This window comes from Sinohyriopsis cumingii, chromosome 1 (genome assembly GCF_028554795.1).
Source record: "Sinohyriopsis cumingii isolate HCF-2022 chromosome 1, ASM2855479v2, whole genome shotgun sequence".
NCBI classification, from domain to species: Eukaryota; Metazoa; Mollusca; class Bivalvia; order Unionida; family Unionidae; genus Sinohyriopsis; species Sinohyriopsis cumingii.
Genome location: NC_142961.1, coordinates 66,526,694 through 66,550,451, shown reverse-complemented (window position 1 = coordinate 66,550,451; position 23,758 = coordinate 66,526,694). Strand labels below are relative to the sequence as shown.

General features: G+C 36.2%; 1 protein-coding gene across 4 annotated transcripts in view; it reads right to left on the bottom strand.

Annotated features, from left to right (window-relative positions):
* LOC149807038 (nucleoprotein TPR-like) overlaps window positions 1–23,758 on the bottom strand; it is a 293,006-nt gene that overhangs the window by 74,963 nt on the left and 194,285 nt on the right. For all 4 annotated transcript variants that reach the window (XM_089960984.1, XM_089960994.1, XM_089961010.1 and 1 more), the window contains exons 44-45: window positions 10,336–10,490; window positions 1,119–1,210 (exon numbers count right to left, since the gene is read on the bottom strand). In XM_089960984.1, coding sequence (XP_089817110.1) covers window positions 1,119–1,210; window positions 10,336–10,490 — 247 coding nt within the window. The remainder of the gene's footprint in view (window positions 1–1,118; window positions 1,211–10,335; window positions 10,491–23,758) is intronic.

Here is a 23,758-nt window from a genome sequence, read left to right as displayed (position 1 = left end):
AAATGTACACTCCCAGCTCCATGAATATAAACTGTACACTCCCAACTCAATAAATGGGAAATGTCCACTCCCAGCTCAACTAATGGAAATGTACACTTCCAACTTGAGCTGAATATGACAATTATGACTTTCACATCACAAGATGATATAGAAAGTACTATCATTACATTTTTCACTGATGTGGGAAGTAAAATCAGTGTATCACATACAAGTTACAGTATGCTCAATCACCTTTAGTTGGAAATGCGTGTAAATAATAAAATGCATGAATGCATGATCTTAAAAGATGTTGAGAAAGGAATACATGACCATCAATGCACAATCAACAAATATTTTATTACATGAAACTGGATCAATGCACAATCAACAAATATTTTATTACATGAAACTGGACACATAATCTTGAAACCTTCTGCCTACAAAATAACAGTCACTTATCTTGTTATAACTGATAGAGCCATCATAGAAAAATTGCTTAGGCTTTGAACTTTTTGGGGGAAATAAAATATCCTCAGGGAATTAGAGGATCTCAACTGTTTTTAAGTTGTTGCACCTAATCAACTCTCTCTCTCTCAATGGCTCTCTCCATTTTGTATGTCAATTTCAGTTATTAAACAAAATATAAATTATGATAATGAAAGAAGCTATCATTAAAATTCTTCTTTATCATGTGTCATATCATCCATAACATGGTTAGTCGATAATTATTTCAAATGTTCTTTATATCATAGACATGAGATGAACAATTGTTTGCTTCAGTCAAGTAAAATTATTTAAGTGAAAGCATAAAAATCTTAGCTATATTTCAGTGTTCAAATAAAACTCTTTCTTTTGTTTTCATAACTTTTGCAGCCAGGTTAATGAAAGCTTAACCTTACGGAATAAAACACTGCATACGATAATTAAACACATTTTTGCTAAACAAATTACAAAATTTCCATAGACACGATAAAAAATTAGACATCAAAAATAAAGAAATCACTAGTTTCAAAAACCTAAAATGTCATGGTACAAGAAGTGAGTGACTTTCATGAACTCCTAAGCCAGGGTAGCAGCTTTATTTTTTTTAACACAGGCAAAAATGAATTCTGATTTAAATACTCTGTGAGTGAACTCACCTTGCCCTCTCGGGTGGTGCGACTGCTGCAGGTCTTGATACATGCACTGGTGGCTGAGAGGAACCTATTTTTGGAACCTGAAGCTGCTGAATCTAAAAGCAGATAAATTTCAAATTTACAAAACAAGAGTGATTGCACTATAATTATTTTCAAAGAGTGCCTGCCAAGTGATCTGAAATGGCATGCATTCATATTGTATGAAATGGGAACTTTAAACACAGAATATGTGCAACATGTAAATTCCAATGCAGTGGCAAGATGTACAAAACCTTCCTTTTGCAAATCTTCTAGTGATATATGCATGTACAATGTCAAGATTTTCAAGTTACTTTACCCAAAGTTAGAAACTATTTAACGTCTTTTAGGTAAGAAATGAAGTGGTTCTAGTTGGCATTCATTTTTCTTCCATTTCCTAATTTACAATCATTAAACACACAACCTGAAGGTAGGAAAATATTCACCTGGCAATTTATTTTAAAATTTTTTTTTATAGATGCAGCTATCTACAAAGTCAAAAGTATGAAATCTGGGACATATTTCCTTTTCATACAATGTAGTGCAACTTCAAGATGAAATTGTTTATATCTACTTTGATGGATATAGGTGTGTGTGTGTGTTTTGGTCATATCGCTAAGATGTCTGTAGTGTGACAGTTCATAGTGATGTCTAGCACTAGGGCATCATGCTGCGGACCTGTATCATCATGTCACACCCAGTTACATTATCCTGACACCAAGCTGACTAGTCCTAACACTAACTTCTTAATGCTGAGTGCTAAGCGAGGCAGCTGCTAGTACTATTTTTTATAAATCTCTGGTATGACTTGGCCAGGGCTCAAACACTTGACCTCCCACATCTTAAGCAGACGCTCTAACCACTTAGGCCACTGGAGTGGTCCGTTTAAGATGCAAAGTAACAAAATGCATTTTGGCAGAGAGCAGGGGGAGGAAATGATTTAATGATGTAATATTTACCTGCTATTCTTGAATTTATATTGCTTTTCCTGGCACCATTACCTAGTTGAAGGAGATTATTTCCTCCTCCAATTAGTAATAATCATTCACCATCCATGTGAAGTATGATATGATACGTCATAAACAAATATTAGTAATTGGAAGTCTAGAATAAACAAGACTCTACATTTCCAGGAGAGGCCCAAAAGGGCCGAGTGGTCTAAAGCGCTCACTGTTATTGATCACTGCCATCTCACCTCTGCCTGTGTGGATTAGTGTCTCAGGTTCAGCTAATGTGGGTATGTGAGAAAGCTTGCCAGTAGCTTCTCGTGGGTCAGTGGTTCTTTCTGGGGGTTTTCCAGGTTCTTCCTCCACCATTTATACTGACCATCATGTATCTTGTGCTGAAAAATGGCATTAAACATTACAACGACAACATTTCTAGAAATTCATGGTAATACTATGTCTTTTTCTTTAAATGTTGAGTGTTGAAGCCATATTTGATATTCTTGAGCAATATGATTTTCAAATCAGCTGCTGTGGTTGCCATAATGAAAACGTAACATCAGGACCATTTTCATTTAATACAAACTGAACATCATTAGAAGACCCCATGCAAATACGACAATCCATTCAGGAGGAACAGACATACAAATTTTCAACATGGCACCATGGCAGTCATATTTTATATAAGACTGACGAACTAGAAATAGTAGGGTCTTTTGAAAAAAACCTGTGTCGATATGGCCATCAATTCTGGAGGTGTAGCCTTAACAATTTTTGAGATGGCAGTCATTCAGGACCAACTAGACACTATAATGATGAAAATCCTGTGTTGACAAGACTTTCGATTTGGGAGGAACAGCCATAAGGAGATTTTCAAGATGGCTGCCATGGCATTAATATCTGACATCAGTGCAAAACCATTTTCATTTAAGACCTATGAAGTACCATATTCAGTCTTTTAATAAAAGCCCAATGGCAAAATGACTTTTCATTTAGGAGGAGAAGCATTAACAAGATTTTCTTGATGATTGCCATGGTAGCCATATTGATTTTCATATCAACACTCTTTTCACTTAGGACCAAAAAAGACAAATCCACTTGTAAAAATTTGACTTTCCAGCTTGGAAGAGCAGCAGTAAAATGATTTTCAAGATCGATACTGTAGCATCCATATTGTTTGCCAGAGTGGCACAATTTTCATTCATGACCAACTAGACATCATAAAAAGTCTTCTGGTGAAAAGCCAAAGTTGCTTCCATTCAGAAGTAGCATCAGTAGCAAAATGTTCAAGATGGCAACTGTGCTGGTCATATTGGAAGTCAGATTGGCACCATTTTCACTTACAACCAAAACCATAATAAATCTTTCAGTGAAAACCCTGTATGACCATCCAAGCAGAAATTGCAACAAGATTTTCAAGACAGCCACTGTAGAGGCCAAATCGGATTTCTTAGTGGCATTTTCATTCAAGACCAACTAGTTATCATAAGAGCAGTGATAACAAGATCAAGAATTTCAAGATGGTCACAAAGATCTCTCGCAGGCACTTCAAAAACTTCAGAAAGTCCACCTTGAGATGGGAATTGCCAAATTATCAGAGGTACCTCTGAATAGGAGAAAAAGATGGTTATAACCCTATCTTTTCTCTTTTGATGCCGAGAAAAACATAAAGCTTTAAATGATCAATGAAGTCTTATCTTGATCATCCCTAGCACCAATATGACACAGACTGTGGATTTCAGTCAGAACAGGAGCAACAAAAGAAAGTTAATTCTTCACCAGAAATCCAGGTTGTCAAAGAGGAAAGATCAAATCATAGTCACCATTAAATAATAAGCCACCATTTTCCACAGACAAGGCATGAATTTCATACCTTTCCAACAATGCTAGAGAAAGGATGGCTAATTAAAAGTGAGGTTATCGAGAGAAGCTATCCTTAGAGCCCATGTCATAATGATGATCCGTTCAGGAAGAGTAATGACTACATGACTTTCAAGTCAGCCATCATGGTAGCCATGACTGGCACCATTTACAGATAAACTACTGTATTTTCCCGCATATATCCCGCGGTTTATACCACATTTTACAAAACCCCGCGGTGTGTGTGTGTGTGTGTGTGTGCGGGTTATATAAGGGTGCAGGCTATATCACAAATTTTTTACACGTAATAATATTTCAATATATAGTTTGAAAAACATAACTACATAACTTATATATTGTTCTAGTTTTGTTTTGCTAGGGTTGGATATTATGGCTATTACGGTGACTTCACAACAACTTACGGTATCGGGACCAAATCAACATTTCGGGATAAAAACTTAAAATTTCGTATCCGTCATGTTTTCATAATCAATATTTTCTGTTTTCAATTGAAATAACTACCTAATTTTACATATTTTAATGATAAAAATTAAAAACACGTGTTTTGTAGTTTATCTTGTCGACTCATCTCAAAAAGACCGCTTCCGATGATTGAAAACAAAGACATTATAAATAGCAAAGATGAAGACAAAGAATCAAACTTTATTTTCTTTGGTTGATATTATTTTACTATGAACTATGGGTAGACTAATGAGTAATAACTTGAATCTTGATAATAAAATTTAAAACTAATAATATCATAATTAATTATCTGGTTCATCTTCATCACTGGTGGCATCACTGAAACCCTCAAAATCCTCATTAATGTCACTGTCGTTGTCCAGAATGTCAAGAGCATTCTGAAGGCACAGCTCGGTGACATGTTGATCCTCTTCTTCTTCGTCAGTATCGTCAGAACTTGCTGGAGCTTCAACAGGAGGAGGGATCAATCCAGCTTTGACAAATCCATTTCGCATCATTTCCGGTTTAATTTTGGTCCAAGCTGTCACAATCCACTTGCACACTTCTACATATGTTGCCCTGCGTTGTCTGCAGGCTGGGGTGAACGAATGTTCCCCATTCGCCATCCAATTTTCCCATTCCGCGCGCACGTAAGTTTTGAAGGGATGGTTGACAGCAATATCCAGGGGCTGCAACTTGCACGTTAGACTTCCAGGGATTACGGCAATATGCGCACCACAAGAGTTTATAACTGCTTGAACTTCTGTTTCTTTGTGTGCCGCCATCGAATCAAAAATCAACAGAGATCTCGGGGAGAAAAATCCCCCAGGCCTGGCTCGATAACATTTATTGATCCAGATTTTCATTACATCACAGTTCATCCATCCTTTTTTGTTGCAATGGACAACAATGCCTGAAGGTAGTTTCTCACGAGGCATTGTCACCCGCTTGAAAATCACCATATGTTTAATTTTCACTCCATTTGCAGCACAAGCCAGTACAACCGTGAAAGAGGTTCGCTCGTGCCCGGTTGTTGCCACTTTAACGGTTTTAAAGCCGACTTCGTCCACCGACCTTGTTGCCAGAATGTCAAAACACATCAGTACTTCGTCCATATTAATAATGGCAGAATGGGGAAGGTCAAGCTTCTGAATTTCCCTGGCGACGAATTCACGAAATCATCCATCTTCTTCTCCCAATTCTCGGGTAGACGTTGGCCGACAGTTGTTCGTGTTCTGACTGACAATTGGTTCCTCTTTATAAATTTATATACCCAATGCACTCCTCCTTTAAAATCATCAATGTGCTTCTCTGCCGCCATGAGTTTGGCCTTCAGTTTGATGGCAACTGTCGAGACTAGTCGGTTGTTTTCCCGCTGGGCCACGATCCACTGCTTCAGGTCAGCTTCAAGGTGAGGCCATTTTGCTTTAGGTCAGCGACGAGCACATTTTCGTGGATTCATCTTCTCCAACGTTCCTTTTTCTTTTCTCCAACCTCGGATTACACTCTCATCAATATCAAATTTTCTGCCTGTGGCTCTATTGCCATGCACTTCAGCATACGCAATGGCAGTTAGCTTGAAGTCGGCTGTGTAAGACTTTCGTTTCGGCATTTTTTAAATTAAACAAAAAGAAATTATTTAAACTCGAATCTACAATTAAAAAGAATACAAGATTATTTAGAAATGTCCGCGTTTATGTAGCCTGTAGTTGAGGCACAGCTCCTATAGACAGCCTACGCGCACAAGCACTGTGTACCGAGCCTGAACACTGGTAGTTAATTGACGTCATGCAAGCTACATTCGAAATTGACAATTGTGGCATTCAGCCTCAGGACCTCACACCATTGCATATCCGGCTCACAAGTACCTGGCTTCAAAATTTAAATCTGCCGGCTGCCAGCCGGAATATAGTGGAGGCAGGGTGACTAACTTGAACTGATGCAGAGGGATGAATATGGACCGGGGCCGACTGACTTGATAGTGTAAATACAAATTTGCATGTTGGGCGGGTGAGTGAAAATGTAGTAGTTGTAGTATTGTTCGTCATCCACGTGTGAGCATTGATGAATTCGGTCCTTCTAAAAACAGTAATGGTAGACAATGTGAACATACACAAAAAGGTTCATCAATCTACGGTTGCGGGTTATACAAAGGTGCGGGTTATGCCAATGATTTTTTACACAAAACCCCAAAACCCGCGGGCTATATGAGGGTGCGGATTATCTGCGTCTGCGGGATATATGCGGGAAAATACGGTAGGTAAAAACCCTAAGCTGATATAGTCATCCATTTGTAAGAAGTAGAGGTAACAACAAGACCGCTATTGAGGCAGCCATAGTGAGGGTTAGTCATTTTCTTTTATGGGCAACTAGACAACATAAGAACGCTTCTGATGAAAGCCCTATATCAAAATGACTTTCCATTTCAGAAGAGTAGTGAAAAAAAGATTTTCAAGATGGTCACATTTTGGATGTCAGATCTGTACCATTTTAATTTAGGATCAACTGAACATCATAAAACATTTGGTAAAACCCAATGCTAAATGATCATTCATTTAGTGATAACAAGATTTTCAGGATGGTCTCATTAACTGCCATATTCGATCTCATATCAGCACCACTATCATTTAGGACCAACTAGTCATCATAAAGAAGTCTTTGGGGAAAACCCCACTATACTATGACTTTCAATTCAGGCAGAATGGCAAGATTTTCCCGATGGCTGATGTGGTGGATATATTTACACTCAGACTGGCACCAATTTCAGTCAGGACCAAGTAGTACTCCATGTAGAAGGAGTAGCAATAACAATATTTTCAAGATGGCTACACTGGTTCCAGACCAGCACCATTTGCAATAAGTCTTTTACTGAAAACATCATGATAATATGGCCATCCATTCTAGAAAGTAGCAACAGAAAAGATTTTAAAGATGGACAATATGGTGGCCATATGTTTCAGCAGCACTATTTTCATCTCAACCAGACCTTTGGATGTGGGCAAAGTTTCATGGCATTCCTCAAAGTAATTTAGGAGTAGCAATAAGAAACCTGTATTAACAGACAAATGGACATATCAATGCACAAGTTTTGTGATCTATGAACAACATAAAAACAGGTCTACTTGAGTGAAGATTGTGCTTCCCTTGCATTGGGAAGGTGAAACATGTTGCTAGTTGTTAGCAACATAGATTTTTCAATTGCTGGAGCTGATAATTTCCATGAATTAGTGATCCAACCCTTGTGGAAGAATTTTTTTTACATCCTCCGGAAAGAGTCATTGACCCCTCCCTTATAAGAGCTGGTGACTTACCCAATTCAGTAAGTGCCACAGACTCATCACCCTTGAAAATAGTAGGGGTCCTCTACTAACCTGGCCCTATAGGCAGAGCAACTTTTCACTAAGCCCCACATCTCATCAGGCCAAAGGTCAAAGGCAACAAATAGGACAAGCATCTGTGCGCATACACAAAAATACATGCTAATTAGGTGTATTATCCCAAGCAGGCTTTCATGAGCTCATTAATAACACCACAAGGCACACTGAATGACAAAAGGCAATACAAGAAATAAACAATGAACCAAAGAAGAACCATGTAGGTAATACACTAACAATGGTTGCTAAGTGAGGGATGAAAAAAAGAAGCACTGCTTAGCTAGTGAGTACTCAAAACCCAACCAGTCAAGAAAAAAGGACACAGATACAGTAAAACCTGTTATGAGAGACCGCCCCTTCTGCCAACCAAAAGCGGTCTCTCAAGACAGGTGGTCTATCATAAGGTGTGTGAAAATGGACTGGTTTTCAGGGTCAATAGTTAGCATTGTTGAAAAATAAATAATACCCATACTCACTGTACATGTATCATATCCTTTATTCATGAATCTTGTTAAATATTGCATGCATTCCTCTCAAAATATCTTTATATAATAAAGATATACATCTATCAAACAACGAGAATAAAATTTATATTTCAACATCACATTAATATGTACAAAAAATGAACAGTTAGATATGATGTATATATCTTATTTTATACACTTATTCACTTGTTTTTTTAAAAGAAATCCATTATACTTCTTTGTTGACATGTTTTACTCAGCTATTTGGTCTGAACATGTATCTCAATTATTGCCTTTTCCGGAATCAACTTTCCACTTACTGGTATGTTTTTACTCCTTGCAACACAAAACCACTCCCATACTCGCTCGTTCAGATCTCCGTAAACTGTCCGTTGTGCCGTGGCATATTTCCTCTGTGCTTGTGCACCTTTCTGCCATTCGTTTCTAATGGACTTTGATTACATTTTGAACTTGCGTTTTACCGACGCTTAAGCTGACTGCTATTTTGCGAGTGGTCTCGCCTCTTTCATTTCTTTCAATGACATTAATCCTTTCTTCCAGTGTTAAAATTTTCTTTTTTTCAGCGGAGATTCTGCCATTGTTATTAGTGTTGACGTTATAAAGACTATTGGTTTTGATCAGGTTTTGGGGAATTGTGGAATAAATATATAAATATATATTATGTACCAATGAATGAAACCAAAACACATAATTAACTCATCAAGAAACAATACATTTATTCTGAGACGAAGTTTAAATCAACAGCGTTATAGCTCGATAAACAAATGTTCCGACCATCTGCACCCACGTAAACAGATTGTGGCTTGGTGAAACACTAACAAAAGAAATAAAAAATAATTTTAAAAAAATCCGGAAATGATTCTCACTTACTAGTATTAAAGACAATGAGCTCATTCACCCTCCAGGCATTATGGATTAACTGGAAAGCAAACGACGTACTCAAACCAACACTGAAGCCCTTTCAAACGATTTCTCACTTGGACATAAGGACTACCCGCGTTTTGTGAGTTTTCATAAAGATAAAGAAAAAATACAAACCTCTAAATTGACTGCGTATATCCATCATTACTCCCTTTGATGTTACTCTTACTGGCTATTCACATGACTTCGGCACTACAATGGTGGTTAGTGACATGTACTTTAGTCTGGTTTACTGCAGTTTACAAATGACACCGTACGCTGGAGTTGTAAATTTCACAAAACTGGTACTGTAGCAAGACAAATTATTTTTAAATACTTTATCAGAGCAATCTTTGCTATTTATGCAGTCTTTGTTACAAAGGATTAAATGATGGTTAGAGGTGTTTATCCCGATATATGGTTGTTCAACTATAGTGTTATTTAATGTGCACTTTGTTTGCATACTACATTTATCCCGAGCTCTAGTGTTTACAAAAGATTAAGTTAAGGTCAGTGGTGTCAATCTGTTTTGATTTTTTGGCGATGCGGTCGTTCATAGCAGTGTCAAAATGCATATTTTGCCAAGAAATCGCGGTCGCTGGTCGCATTCAGCTGGTGGTCGTTCATAACAGAGCATTTATATAGTAAAATCGATCCGTGCATTACGATTGTGGTCGGAAATGACAGGTGGTCGCTCATAGCAGAGGTTGCTCATGACAGGTTTTACTGTACCTGAAAATTATGCAAGGACTGGGAAGAAAATGACAAATTCAACACAAAAAAAGGATATGACTGAGAGCAGAAATGCCAAAAGTTACTTCGATGATGAAAATGCTAAGCATCGAAGAGACATGTGAGAAATACATGAATTCTACAGGCAAAAAAGACGAATAAATGATTGTCAGAAGCAGCCTAGGTATCAGACTGAGATGATGGTATTTTTATTCTAGACCTCCAATTAAAACTGGAGGATAGAATAATCTCCTTCGACTTGATATTGGTGCCTGGAAAAAATAATGCACTGCCATAAGAGCAGACAATGTATTACTCCTATTAAACTATGGTTTCACTAAAATTGTTTGCAGCTGTTTCAAATGTCAAAGCTTTAAATTTTTTCCCCCAAGACAAATTTACAAGTTCTTAGAAAATTAAGATCCAACACAAAACAAGTTCTAACCTTGGCCTGGAGCTCATTGTTTTCCTTCTGCAGTTTCTCTATGTTTTTACGAAGATCTTCTGCTGACTCTCTGGCTTTACTCAACTCTTGTTCTAGATGAGAAATCTGAGCCTCATATGGAGATTTTATGGCATTTATCCGCAATTCAGTCTCTTCTGAAAATATCAAAGGTACTGTCAATTTCAGCACAAATTCATACAAATGACCACTAGTAAAAATGGAGAATGCTCCATCTACTTATATGCAGACCTGTTTTTGATTAAAACCATTGTTTTCATTTTTTTAAATTTCTAGTAAAGAAAGGGCTTTGCACTGCAACTCTCAGCTTGAGACACATCTTGTCAAACTTTTATGTGGTGAAACTGAAACTGAATGAGAAAAGAACAGTTCATGTCTTAGGCAAATGTGAAACCTTCCTTGTTATAGATGTACAAAATAATGAGCTTGGTATAGAGGGATATGAAGTTCAAAGATTAATTTTTCGTACCCAGTGAACACCTTTAGCTGCTAGTACTAATATTGGTACCCTTAGTCCAACCTCGTGGACAAGGTACTACCATGAGCATATATGTATCAATGGAGCAAGCCGGGTGTGAATCAAACCCGGCACTCTTTTAGCCTAATATCAACAATTTGAACATATTCCTTGCATATAATTAAATAAACTGAGTAGTCCCCTTATTTAATACTGGAAGTATCGAAAATCATTGTAGAAATAGTTGTAAAATCTTGTTTACCTTTTTTCTCCGATATTTTCATTAAAATTGTCTGCCATATTAGTTCAAATAATGATTACTTCCGTTCTCAGCCTCGTTTGTTTGTGTGCCATATAAGGATATTGAGGCCTTATTTGGAAACATTAACAAGTCGTAGTAAAAATTTGGCAAGGTGTGAGTCAGAAATTCTGTGCATTAAAAGTAAATACTGTTTGTCAGCAACTTTGAAATTCCACCAAGAAGCCATTATTTGCCACTTGATTGATAATAACAATGAGTAGAATATCTATAAATGGTCTGGCAAGCCTTAAGGAGAAAAGGGGTCATGGCGAGAGTCTCGCGTTATCTGTCATGGCAGACACGATGAGGTCAATGTAGCCATGCCAATTTATTTTATCGTGTAAGGGCTTAATAAATTCAAAATAAGCCAAACTTCGTTCACAACATGATTATACTTATGTAGTAGATTTCTACACTGTTTGTTTCTCTGACTTTAGTGATGATTTTTTTTGCTCCATTACATGATATGGGATCAGTTCATAGCCTCAACCACAACAAATCAAGTTGAGGCTATGACATCGTAGCTACTTTAGCTGCATGATATACTACTGTCATCTTTTAATCAGCTGTAGTCACTGACATAATTTTTAAACAATACAATAGCAATGTTCCATATTTATATTATTAAGTGTACTCCTCTCAGTGATATGTAACATATATTCATACATTTAAACAAAAATGGTCCTCTGCATGTTGTCTACTACTGTGATGGGGTTTAATTTGATGTTCTACTATCTTTCATCTGCATGTTGTCTACTACTGTGATGGGGTTTAATTTGATGTTCTACTATCTTTCATCTGCATGATGGTCTACTACTGTGATGGGGTTTAAATTATGTTCTACTATCTTTCATCTGCATGTTGTCTACTACTGTGATGGGGTTTAATTTATGTTCTACTATCTTTCATCTGCATGTTGTCTACTACTGTGATGGAGTTTAATTTGATGTTCTACTATCTTTCATCTGCATGTTGTCTACTACTGTGATGGAGTTTAATTTGATGTTCTACTATCTTTCATCTGCATGCTGTCTACTACTGTGATGGGGTTTAATTTGATGTTCTACTATCTTTCATCTGCATGCTGTCTACTACTGTGATGGGGTTTAAATTATGTTCTACTATCTTTCATCTGCATGTTGTCTACTACTGTGATGGGGTTTAATTTGATGTTCTACTATCTTTCATCTGCATGTTGTCTACTACTGTGATGGGGTTTAATTTGATGTTCTACTATCTTTCATCTGCATGTTGTCTACTACTGTGATGGAGTTTAATTTGATGTTCTACTATCTTTCATCTGCATGTTGTCTACTACTGTGATGGAGTTTAATTTGATGTTCTACTATCTTTCATCTGCATGCTGTCTACTACTGTGATGGGGTTTAATTTATGTTCTACTATCTTTCATCTGCATGTTGTCTACTACTATGATGGGGTTAAATTTCATGTTCTACTATCTGTCATCTGCATGTTGTCTACTACTGTGATGGAGTTTAATTTGATGTTCTACTATCTTTCATCTGCATGCTGTCTACTACTGTGATGGAGTTTAATTTGATGTTCTACTATCTTTCATCTGCATGATGTCTACTACTGTGATGGGGTTTAATTGGATGTTCTACTATCTTTCATCTGCATGTTGTCTACTACTGTGATGGGGTTAAATTTGATGTTCTACTATCTGTCATCTGCATGTTGTCTACTACTGTGATGGAGTTTAATTTGATGTTCTACTATCTTTCATCTGCATGCTGTCTACTACTGTGATGGAGTTTAATTTGATGTTCTACTATCTTTCATCTGCATGATGTCTACTACTGTGATGGGGTTTAACTGGATGTTCTACTATCTTTCATCTGCATGTTGTCTACTAATGTGATGGAGTTTAATTTATGTTCTACTATCTTTCATCTGCATGTTGTCTACTACTGTGATGGAGTTTAATTTGATGTTCTACTATCTTTCATCTGCATGCTGTCTACTACTGTGATGGGGTTTAATTGGATGTTCTACCATCTTTCATCTGCATGATGTCTACTACTGTGATGGCTACTATCTTTCATCTGCATGTTGTCTACTACTGTGATGGGGTTTAATTTGAAGTTTACCATCTTTCATCTGCATGCTGTCTACTACTGTGATGGGGTTTAATTTGATGTTCTACTATCTTTCATCTGCATGCTGTCTACTACTGTGATGGGGTTTAATTTGATGTTCTACCATCTTTCATCTGCATGCTGTCTACTACTGTGATGGGGTTTAATTTGATGTTCTACCATCTTTCATCTGCATGATGTCTACTACTGTGATGGCTACTATCTTTCATCTGCATGTTGTCTACTACTGTGATGGGGTTTAATTTGATGTTCTACCATCTTTCATCTGCATGTTGTCTACTACTGTGATGGGGTTTAATTTATGTTCTACTATCTTTCATCTGCATGTTGTCTACTACTGTGATGGAGTTTAATTTGATGTTCTACTATCTTTCATCTGCATGCTGTCTACTACTGTGATGGGGTTTAATTTGATGTTCTACTATCTTTCATCTGCATGCTGTCTACTACTGTGATGGGGTTTAATTTATGTTCTACTATCTTTCATCTGCATGTTGTCTACTACTGTGATGGGGTTTAATTTGATGTTCTACTATCTTTCATCTGCATGTTGTCTACTAATGTGATGGAGTTTAATTTATGTTCTACTATCTTTCATCTGCATGTTGTCTACTACTGTGATGGAGTTTATGTTATGTTCTACTATCTTTCATCTGCATGTTGTCTACTACTGTGATGGGGTTTAATTTGATGTTCTACTATCTTTCATCTGCATGTTGTCTACTACTGTGATGGGGTTTAATTTATGTTCTACTATCTGTCATCTGCATGTTGTCTACTAATGTGATGGGGTTTAATTTATGTTCTACTATCTTTCATCTGCATGATGGTCTACTAATGTGATGGAGTTTAATTTATGTTCTACTATCTTTCATCTGCATGTTGTCTACTACTGTGATGGGGTTTAATTTATGTTCTACTATCTTTCATCTGCATGTTGTCCACTACTGTGATGGGGTTTAATTTATGTTCTACTATCTGTCATCTGCATGTTGTCTACTACTGTGATGGGGTTTAATTTGATGTTCTACTATCTTTCATCTGCATGCTGTCTACTACTGTGATGGGGTTTAATTGGATGTTCTACCATCTTTCATCTGCATGATGTCTACTACTGTGATGGCTACTATCTTTCATCTGCATGTTGTCTACTACTGTGATGGAGTTTAATTTGATGTTCTACTATCTTTCATCTGCATGATGTCTACTACTGTGATGGGGTTTAATTGGATGTTCTACTATCTTTCATCTGCATGTTGTCTACTACTGTGATGGGGTTAAATTTGATGTTCTACTATCTGTCATCTGCATGTTGTCTACTACTGTGATGGAGTTTAATTTGATGTTCTACTATCTTTCATCTGCATGCTGTCTACTACTGTGATGGAGTTTAATTTGATGTTCTACTATCTTTCATCTGCATGATGTCTACTACTGTGATGGGGTTTAACTGGATGTTCTACTATCTTTCATCTGCATGTTGTCTACTAATGTGATGGAGTTTAATTTATGTTCTACTATCTTTCATCTGCATGTTGTCTACTACTGTGATGGAGTTTAATTTGATGTTCTACTATCTTTCATCTGCATGCTGTCTACTACTGTGATGGGGTTTAATTGGATGTTCTACCATCTTTCATCTGCATGATGTCTACTACTGTGATGGCTACTATCTTTCATCTGCATGTTGTCTACTACTGTGATGGGGTTTAATTTGAAGTTTACCATCTTTCATCTGCATGCTGTCTACTACTGTGATGGGGTTTAATTTGATGTTCTACTATCTTTCATCTGCATGCTGTCTACTACTGTGATGGGGTTTAATTTGATGTTCTACCATCTTTCATCTGCATGCTGTCTACTACTGTGATGGGGTTTAATTTGATGTTCTACCATCTTTCATCTGCATGATGTCTACTACTGTGATGGCTACTATCTTTCATCTGCATGTTGTCTACTACTGTGATGGGGTTTAATTTGATGTTCTACCATCTTTCATCTGCATCTTGTCTACTACTGTGATGGGGTTTAATTTATGTTCTACTATCTTTCATCTGCATGTTGTCTACTACTGTGATGGAGTTTAATTTGATGTTCTACTATCTTTCATCTGCATGCTGTCTACTACTGTGATGGGGTTTAATTTGATGTTCTACTATCTTTCATCTGCATGCTGTCTACTACTGTGATGGGGTTTAATTTATGTTCTACTATCTTTCATCTGCATGTTGTCTACTACTGTGATGGGGTTTAATTTGATGTTCTACTATCTTTCATCTGCATGTTGTCTACTAATGTGATGGAGTTTAATTTATGTTCTACTATCTTTCATCTGCATGTTGTCTACTACTGTGATGGAGTTTATGTTATGTTCTACTATCTTTCATCTGCATGTTGTCTACTACTGTGATGGGGTTTAATTTGATGTTCTACTATCTTTCATCTGCATGTTGTCTACTACTGTGATGGGGTTTAATTTATGTTCTACTATCTGTCATCTGCATGTTGTCTACTAATGTGATGGGGTTTAATTTATGTTCTACTATCTTTCATCTGCATGATGGTCTACTAATGTGATGGAGTTTAATTTATGTTCTACTATCTTTCATCTGCATGTTGTCTACTACTGTGATGGGGTTTAATTTATGTTCTACTATCTTTCATCTGCATGTTGTCTACTACTGTGATGGGGTTTAATTTATGTTCTACTATCTGTCATCTGCATGTTGTCTACTACTGTGATGGGGTTTAATTTGATGTTCTACTATCTTTCATCTGCATGCTGTCTACTACTGTGATGGGGTTTAATTGGATGTTCTACCATCTTTCATCTGCATGATGTCTACTACTGTGATGGCTACTATCTTTCATCTGCATGTTGTCTACTACTGTGATGGGGTTTAATTTGAAGTTTACCATCTTTCATCTGCATGCTGTCTACTACTGTGATGGGGTTTAATTTGATGTTCTACTATCTTTCATCTGCATGCTGTCTACTACTGTGATGGGGTTTAATTTGATGTTCTACCATCCTTCATCTGCATGCTGTCTACTACTGTGATGGGGTTTAATTTGATGTTCTACCATCTTTCATCTGCATGATGTCTACTACTGTGATGGCTACTATCTTTCATCTGCATGTTGTCTACTACTGTGAAGGGGTTTAATTTGATGTTCTACTATCTTTCATCTGCATGTTGTCTACTACTGTGATGGTGTTTAATTTATGTTCTACTATCTTTCATCTGCATGTTGTCTACTACTGTGATGGGGTTTAATTTGATATTATACTATCTTTCATCTGCATCTTGTCTACTAAAGTGATGGGGTTTAATTTGATGTTCTACCATCTTTCATCCGCATGTTGTCTACTACTGTGATGGGGTTTAATTTGATGTTCTACTATCTTTCATCTGCATGTTGTCTACTAATGTGATGGGGTTTAATTTATGTTCTACTATTTTTCATCTGCATGTTGTCTACTACTGTGATGGGGTTTAATTTGATGTTCTACTATCTTTCATCTGCATGTTGTCTACTACTGTGATGGGGTTTAATTTGATGTTCTACTATCTTTCATCTGCATGTTGTCTACTAATGTGATGGTGTTTAATTTGATATTCTACTATCTTTCATCTGCATGTTGTCTACTACTGTGATGGAGTTTAATTTGATGTTCTACTATCTTTCATCTGCATGTTGTCTATTACTGTGATGGTGTTTAATTTGATGTTCTACTATCTCTCATCTGCATGATGGTCTACTACTGTGATGGAGTTTAATTTGATGTTCTACTATCTTTGATCTGCATGTTGTCTACTACTGTGATGGAGTTTAATTTGATGTTCTACTATCTTTCATCTGCATGTTGTCTATTACTGTGATGGTGTTTAATTTGATGTTCTACTATCTCTCATCTGCATGATGGTCTACTACTGTGATGGGGTTTAATTTGATGTTCTACTATCTTTCATCTGCATGTTGTCTACTAATGTGATGGTGTTTAATTTGATATTCTACTATCTTTCATCTGCATGTTGTCTACTACTGTGATGGGGTTTAATATGATGTTCTCCTATCTTTCATCTGCATGTTGTCTACTAATGTGATGGGGTTTAATTTGATGTTCTACCATCTTTCATCCACATGTTGTTTACTACTGTGATGGGGTTTAATTTGATGTTCTACCATCTTTCATCTGCATGTTGTCTACTACTGTGATGGGGTTTAATTTGATGTCCTACCATCTTTCATCTGCATGTTGTCTACTACTGTGATGGGGTTTAATTTGATGTTCTACTATCTTTCATCTGCATGTTGTCTACTACTGTGATGGAGTTTAATTTGATGTTCTACAATCTTTCATCTGCATGTTGTCTACTAATGTGATGGGGTTTAATTTGATGTTTTACTATCTTTCATCTGCATGATGGTCTACTACTGTGATGGAGTTTAATTTGATATTCTACTATCTTTCATCTGCATGTTGTCTACTACTGTGATGGGGTTTAATTTGATGTTCTACTATCTGTCATCTGCATGTTGTCTACTACTGTGATGGAGTTTAATTTGATGTTCTACTATCTTTCATCTGCATGATGGTCTACTACTGTGATGGAGTTTAATTTGATATTCAACTATCTTTCATCTGCATGTTGTCTACTACTGTGATGGGGTTTAATTTGATGTTCTACTATCTTTCATCTGCATGATGGTCTACTACTGTGATGGAGTTTAATTTGATGTTCTACTATCTTTGATCTGCATGTTGTCTACTACTATGATGGAGTTTAATTTGATGTTCTACTATCTTTCATCTGCATGTTGTCTATTACTGTGATGGTGTTTAATTTGATGTTCTACTATCTCTCATCTGCATGATGGTCTACTACTGTGATGGTGTTTAATTTGATGTTCTACTATCTTTCATCTGCATGATGGTCTACTACTGTGATGGAGTTTAATTTGATGTTCTACTATCTTTCATCTGCATGTTGTCTACTACTGTGATGGAGTTTAATTTATGTTCTACTATCCTTCCTCTGCATGTTGTCTACTAATGTGATGGAGTTTAATTTGATATTCTACTATCTTTCATCTGCATGTTGTCTACTACTGTGATGGGGTTTAATTTGATGTTCTACTATCTTTCATCTGCATGCTGTCTACTACTGTGATGGGGTTTAATTTGATGTTCTACTATCTTTCATCTGCATGATGGTCTACTACTGTGATGGAGTTTAATTTGACGTTCTACTATCTTTGATCTGCATGTTGTCTACTACTGTGATGGAGTTTAATTTGATGTTCTACTATCTTTCATCCGCATGTTGTCTACTACTGTGATGGGGTTTAATTTGATGTTCTACCATCTTTCATCTGCATGTTGTCTACTACTGTGATGGGGTTTAATTTGATGTTCTACTATCTTTCATCTGCATGTTGTCTACTACTGTGATGGGGTTTAATTTGATGTTCTACAATCTTTCATCTGCATGTTGTCTACTAATGTGATGGGGTTTAATTTGATGTTCTACTATCTTTCATCTGCATGTTGTCTACTACTGTGATGGGGTTTAATTTGATGTTTTACTATCTTTCATCTGCATATTGTCTACTAATGTGATGGGGTTTAATCTATGTTCTACTATCTTTCATTTGCATGTTGTCTACTACTGTGATGGGGTTTAATTTGATGTTCTACTATCTTTCATCTGCATGTTGTCTACTAATGTGATTGGGTTTAATTTGATGTTCTCCTATCTTTCATCTGCATGTTGTCTACTAATGTGATTGGGTTTAATTTATGTTCTACTGTCTTTCGTCTGCATGTTGTCTACTACTGTGATGGGGTTTAATTTATGTTCTACTATCTTTCATCTGCATGCTGTCTACTAATGTGATGGAGTTTAATTTATGTTCTACTATCTTTCATCTGCATGTTGTCTACTACTGTGATGGAGTTTATGTTCTACAATCTTTCATCTGCATGTTGTCTGCTACTGTGATGGAGTTTAATTCATGTTCTACTATCTATCATCTGCATGTTGTCTACTACTGTGATGGAGTTTAATTTGATGTTCTCCTATCTTTCATCTGCATGTTGTCTACTAATGTGATGGAGTTTAATTTATGTTCTCCTATCTTTCATCTGCATGTTGTCTACTAATGTGATTGGGTTTAATTCATGTTCTACTATCTTTCATCTGCATGTTGTCTACTACTGTGATGGAGTTTAATTTGATGTTCTCCTATCTTTCATCTGCATGTTGTCTACTACCGTGATGGAGTTTATGTTCTACTATCTTTCATCTGCATGTTGTCTACTACTGTGATGGAGTTTAATTCATGTTCTACTATCTGTCATCTGCATGTTGTCTACTACTGTGATGGAGTTTAATTTGATGTTCTACTATCTTTCATCTGCATGATGGTCTACTAATGTGATGGAGTTTAATTTATGATCTACTATCTTTCATCTGCATGTTGTCTACTAATGTGATGGGGTTAAATTTGATGTTCTACTATCTTTCATCTGCATGCTGTCTACTACTGTGATGGAGTTTAATTTATGTTCTACTATCTGTCATCTGCATGTTGTCTACTACTGTGATGGAGTTTAATTTGATGTTCTACTATCTTTCATCTGCATGATGGTCTACTAATGTGATGGAGTTTAATTTATGATCTACTATCTTTCGTCTGCATGTTGTCTACTAATGCGATGGGGTTTAATTTGATGTTCTACTATCTTTCATCTGCATGCTGTCTACTACTGTGATGGGGTTTAATTTGATGTTCTACTATCTTTCATCTGCATGCTGTCTACTACTGTGATGGGGTTTAATTTGATGTTCTACTATCTTTCATCTGCATGATGGTCTACTACTGTGATGGAGTTTAATTTGATATTCTACTATCTTTCATCTGCATGTTGTCTACTACTGTGATGGGGTTTAATTTGATGTTCTACTATCTTTCATCTGCATGATGGTCTACTACTGTGATGGAGTTTAATTTGATGTTCTACTATCTTTCATCTGCATGTTGTCTACTACTGTGATGGAGTTTAATTTGATGTTCTACTATCTTTCATCTGCATGTTGTCTATTACTGTGATGGTGTTTAATTTGATGTTCTACTATCTCTCATCTGCATGATGGTCTACTACTGTGATGGTGTTTAATTTGATGTTCTACTATCTTTCATCTGCATGATGGTCTACTACTGTGATGGAGTTTAATTTGATGTTCTACTATCTTTCATCTGCATGTTGTCTACTACTGTGATGGAGTTTAATTTATGTTCTACTATCCTTCCTCTGCATGTTGTCTACTAATGTGATGGAGTTTAATTTGATATTCTACTATCTTTCATCTGCATGTTGTCTACTACTGTGATGGGGTTTAATTTGATGTTCTACTATCTTTCATCTGCATGCTGTCTACTACTGTGATGGGGTTTAATTTGATGTTCTACTATCTTTCATCTGCATGATGGTCTACTACTGTGATGGAGTTTAATTTGATGTTCTACTATCTTTGATCTGCATGTTGTCTACTACTGTGATGGAGTTTAATTTGATGTTCTACTATCTTTCATCCGCATGTTGTCTACTACTGTGATGGGGTTTAATTTGATGTTCTACCATCTTTCATCTGCATGTTGTCTACTACTGTGATGGGGTTTAATTTGATGTTCTACTATCTTTCATCTGCATGTTGTCTACTACTGTGATGGGGTTTAATTTGATGTTCTACAATCTTTCATCTGCATGTTGTCTACTAATGTGATGGGGTTTAATTTGATGTTTTACTATCTTTCATCTGCATGTTGTCTACTACTGTGATGGGGTTTAATTTGATGTTTTACTATCTTTCATCTGCATATTGTCTACTAATGTGATGGGGTTTAATCTATGTTCTACTATCTTTCATTTGCATGTTGTCTACTACTGCGATGGGGTTTAATTTGATGTTCTACTATCTTTCATCTGCATGTTGTCTACTAATGTGATTGGGTTTAATTTGATGTTCTCCTATCTTTCATCTGCATGTTGTCTACTAATGTGATTGGGTTTAATTTATGTTCTACTGTCTTTCGTCTGCATGTTGTCTACTACTGTGATGGGGTTTAATTTATGTTCTACTATCTTTCATCTGCATGCTGTCTACTAATGTGATGGAGTTTAATTTATGTTCTACTATCTTTCATCTGCATGTTGTCTACTACTGTGATGGAGTTTATGTTCTACAATCTTTCATCTGCATGTTGTCTGCTACTGTGATGGAGTTTAATTCATGTTCTACTATCTATCATCTGCATGTTGTCTACTACTGTGATGGAGTTTAATTTGATGTTCTCCTATCTTTCATCTGCATGTTGTCTACTAATGTGATTGGGTTTAATTTATGTTCTACTGTCTTTCGTCTGCATGTTGTCTACTAATGTTATGGGGTTTAATTTATGTTCTACTATCTTTCATCTGCATGTTGTCTACTACTGTGATGGGGTTTAATTTATGTTCTACTATCTTTCATCTGCATGTTGTCTACTACTGTGATGGGGTTTAATTTGATGTTCTACTATCTTTCATCTGCATGATGGTCTACTACTGTGATGGAGTTTAATTTGATGTTCTACTATCTTTGATCTGCATGTTGTCTACTACTGTGATGGAGTTTAATTTGATGTTCTACTATCTTTCATCTGCATGTTGTCTATTACTGTGATGGTGTTTAATTTGATGTTCTACTATCTCTCATCTGCATGATGGTCTACTACTGTGATGGTGTTTAATTTGATGTTCTACTATCTTTCATCTGCATGATGGTCTACTACTGTGATGGAGTTTAATTTGATGTTCTACTATCTTTCATCTGCATGTTGTCTACTAATGTGATGGAGTTTAATTTGATATTCTACTATCTTTCATCTGCATGTTGTCTACTACTGTGATGGGGTTTAATTTGATGTTCTACTATCTTTCATCTGCATGCTGTCTACTACTGTGATGGGGTTTAATTTGATGTTCTACTATCTTTCATCTGCATGATGGTCTACTACTGTGATGGAGTTTAATTTGATGTTCTACTATCTTTGATCTGCATGTTGTCTACTACTGTGATGGAGTTTAATTTGATGTTCTACTATCTTTCATCCGCATGTTGTCTACTCCTGTGATGGGGTTTAATTTGATGTTCTACCATCTTTCATCTGCATGTTGTCTACTACTGTGATGGGGTTTAATTTGATGTTCTACTATCTTTCATCTGCATGTTGTCTACTACTGTGATGGGGTTTAATTTGATGTTCTACAATCTTTCATCTGCATGTTGTCTACTAATGTGATGGGGTTTAATTTGATGTTTTACTATCTTTCATCTGCATGTTGTCTACTACTGTGATGGGGTTTAATTTGATGTTTTACTATCTTTCATCTGCATATTGTCTACTAATGTGATGGGGTTTAATCTATGTTCTACTATCTTTCATTTGCATGTTGTCTACTACTGTGATGGGGTTTAATTTGATGTTCTACTATCTTTCATCTGCATGTTGTCTACTAATGTGATTGGGTTTAATTTGATGTTCTCCTATCTTTCATCTGCATGTTGTCTACTAATGTGATTGGGTTTAATTTATGTTCTACTGTCTTTCGTCTGCATGTTGTCTACTACTGTGATGGGGTTTAATTTATGTTCTACTATCTTTCATCTGCATGCTGTCTACTAATGTGATGGAGTTTAATTTATGTTCTACTATCTTTCATCTGCATGTTGTCTACTACTGTGATGGAGTTTATGTTCTACAATCTTTCATCTGCATGTTGTCTGCTACTGTGATGGAGTTTAATTCATGTTCTACTATCTATCATCTGCATGTTGTCTACTACTGTGATGGAGTTTAATTTGATGTTCTCCTATCTTTCATCTGCATGTTGTCTACTAATGTGATTGGGTTTAATTTATGTTCTACTGTCTTTCGTCTGCATGTTGTCTACTAATGTTATGGGGTTTAATTTATGTTCTACTATCTTTCATCTGCATGTTGTCTACTACTGTGATGGGGTTTAATTTATGTTCTACTATCTTTCATCTGCATGTTGTCTACTACTGTGATGGAGTTTATGTTCTACTATCTTTCATCTGCATGTTGTCTACTACTGTGATGGAGTTTAATTCATGTTCTACTATCTGTCATCTGCATGTTGTCTACTACTGTGATGGAGTTTAATTTGATGTTCTACTATCTTTCATCTGCATGATGGTCTACTAATGTGATGGAGTTTAATTTATGTTCTACTATCTTTCATCTGCATGTTGTCTACTATTGTGATGGAGTTTATGTTCTACTATCTTTCATCTGCATGTTGTCTACTACTGTGATGGAGTTTAATTCATGTTCTACTATCTGTCATCTGCATGTTGTCTACTACTGTGATGGAGTTTAATTTGATGTTCTACTATCTTTCATCTGCATGATGGTCTACTAATGTGATGGAGTTTAATTTATGATCTACTATCT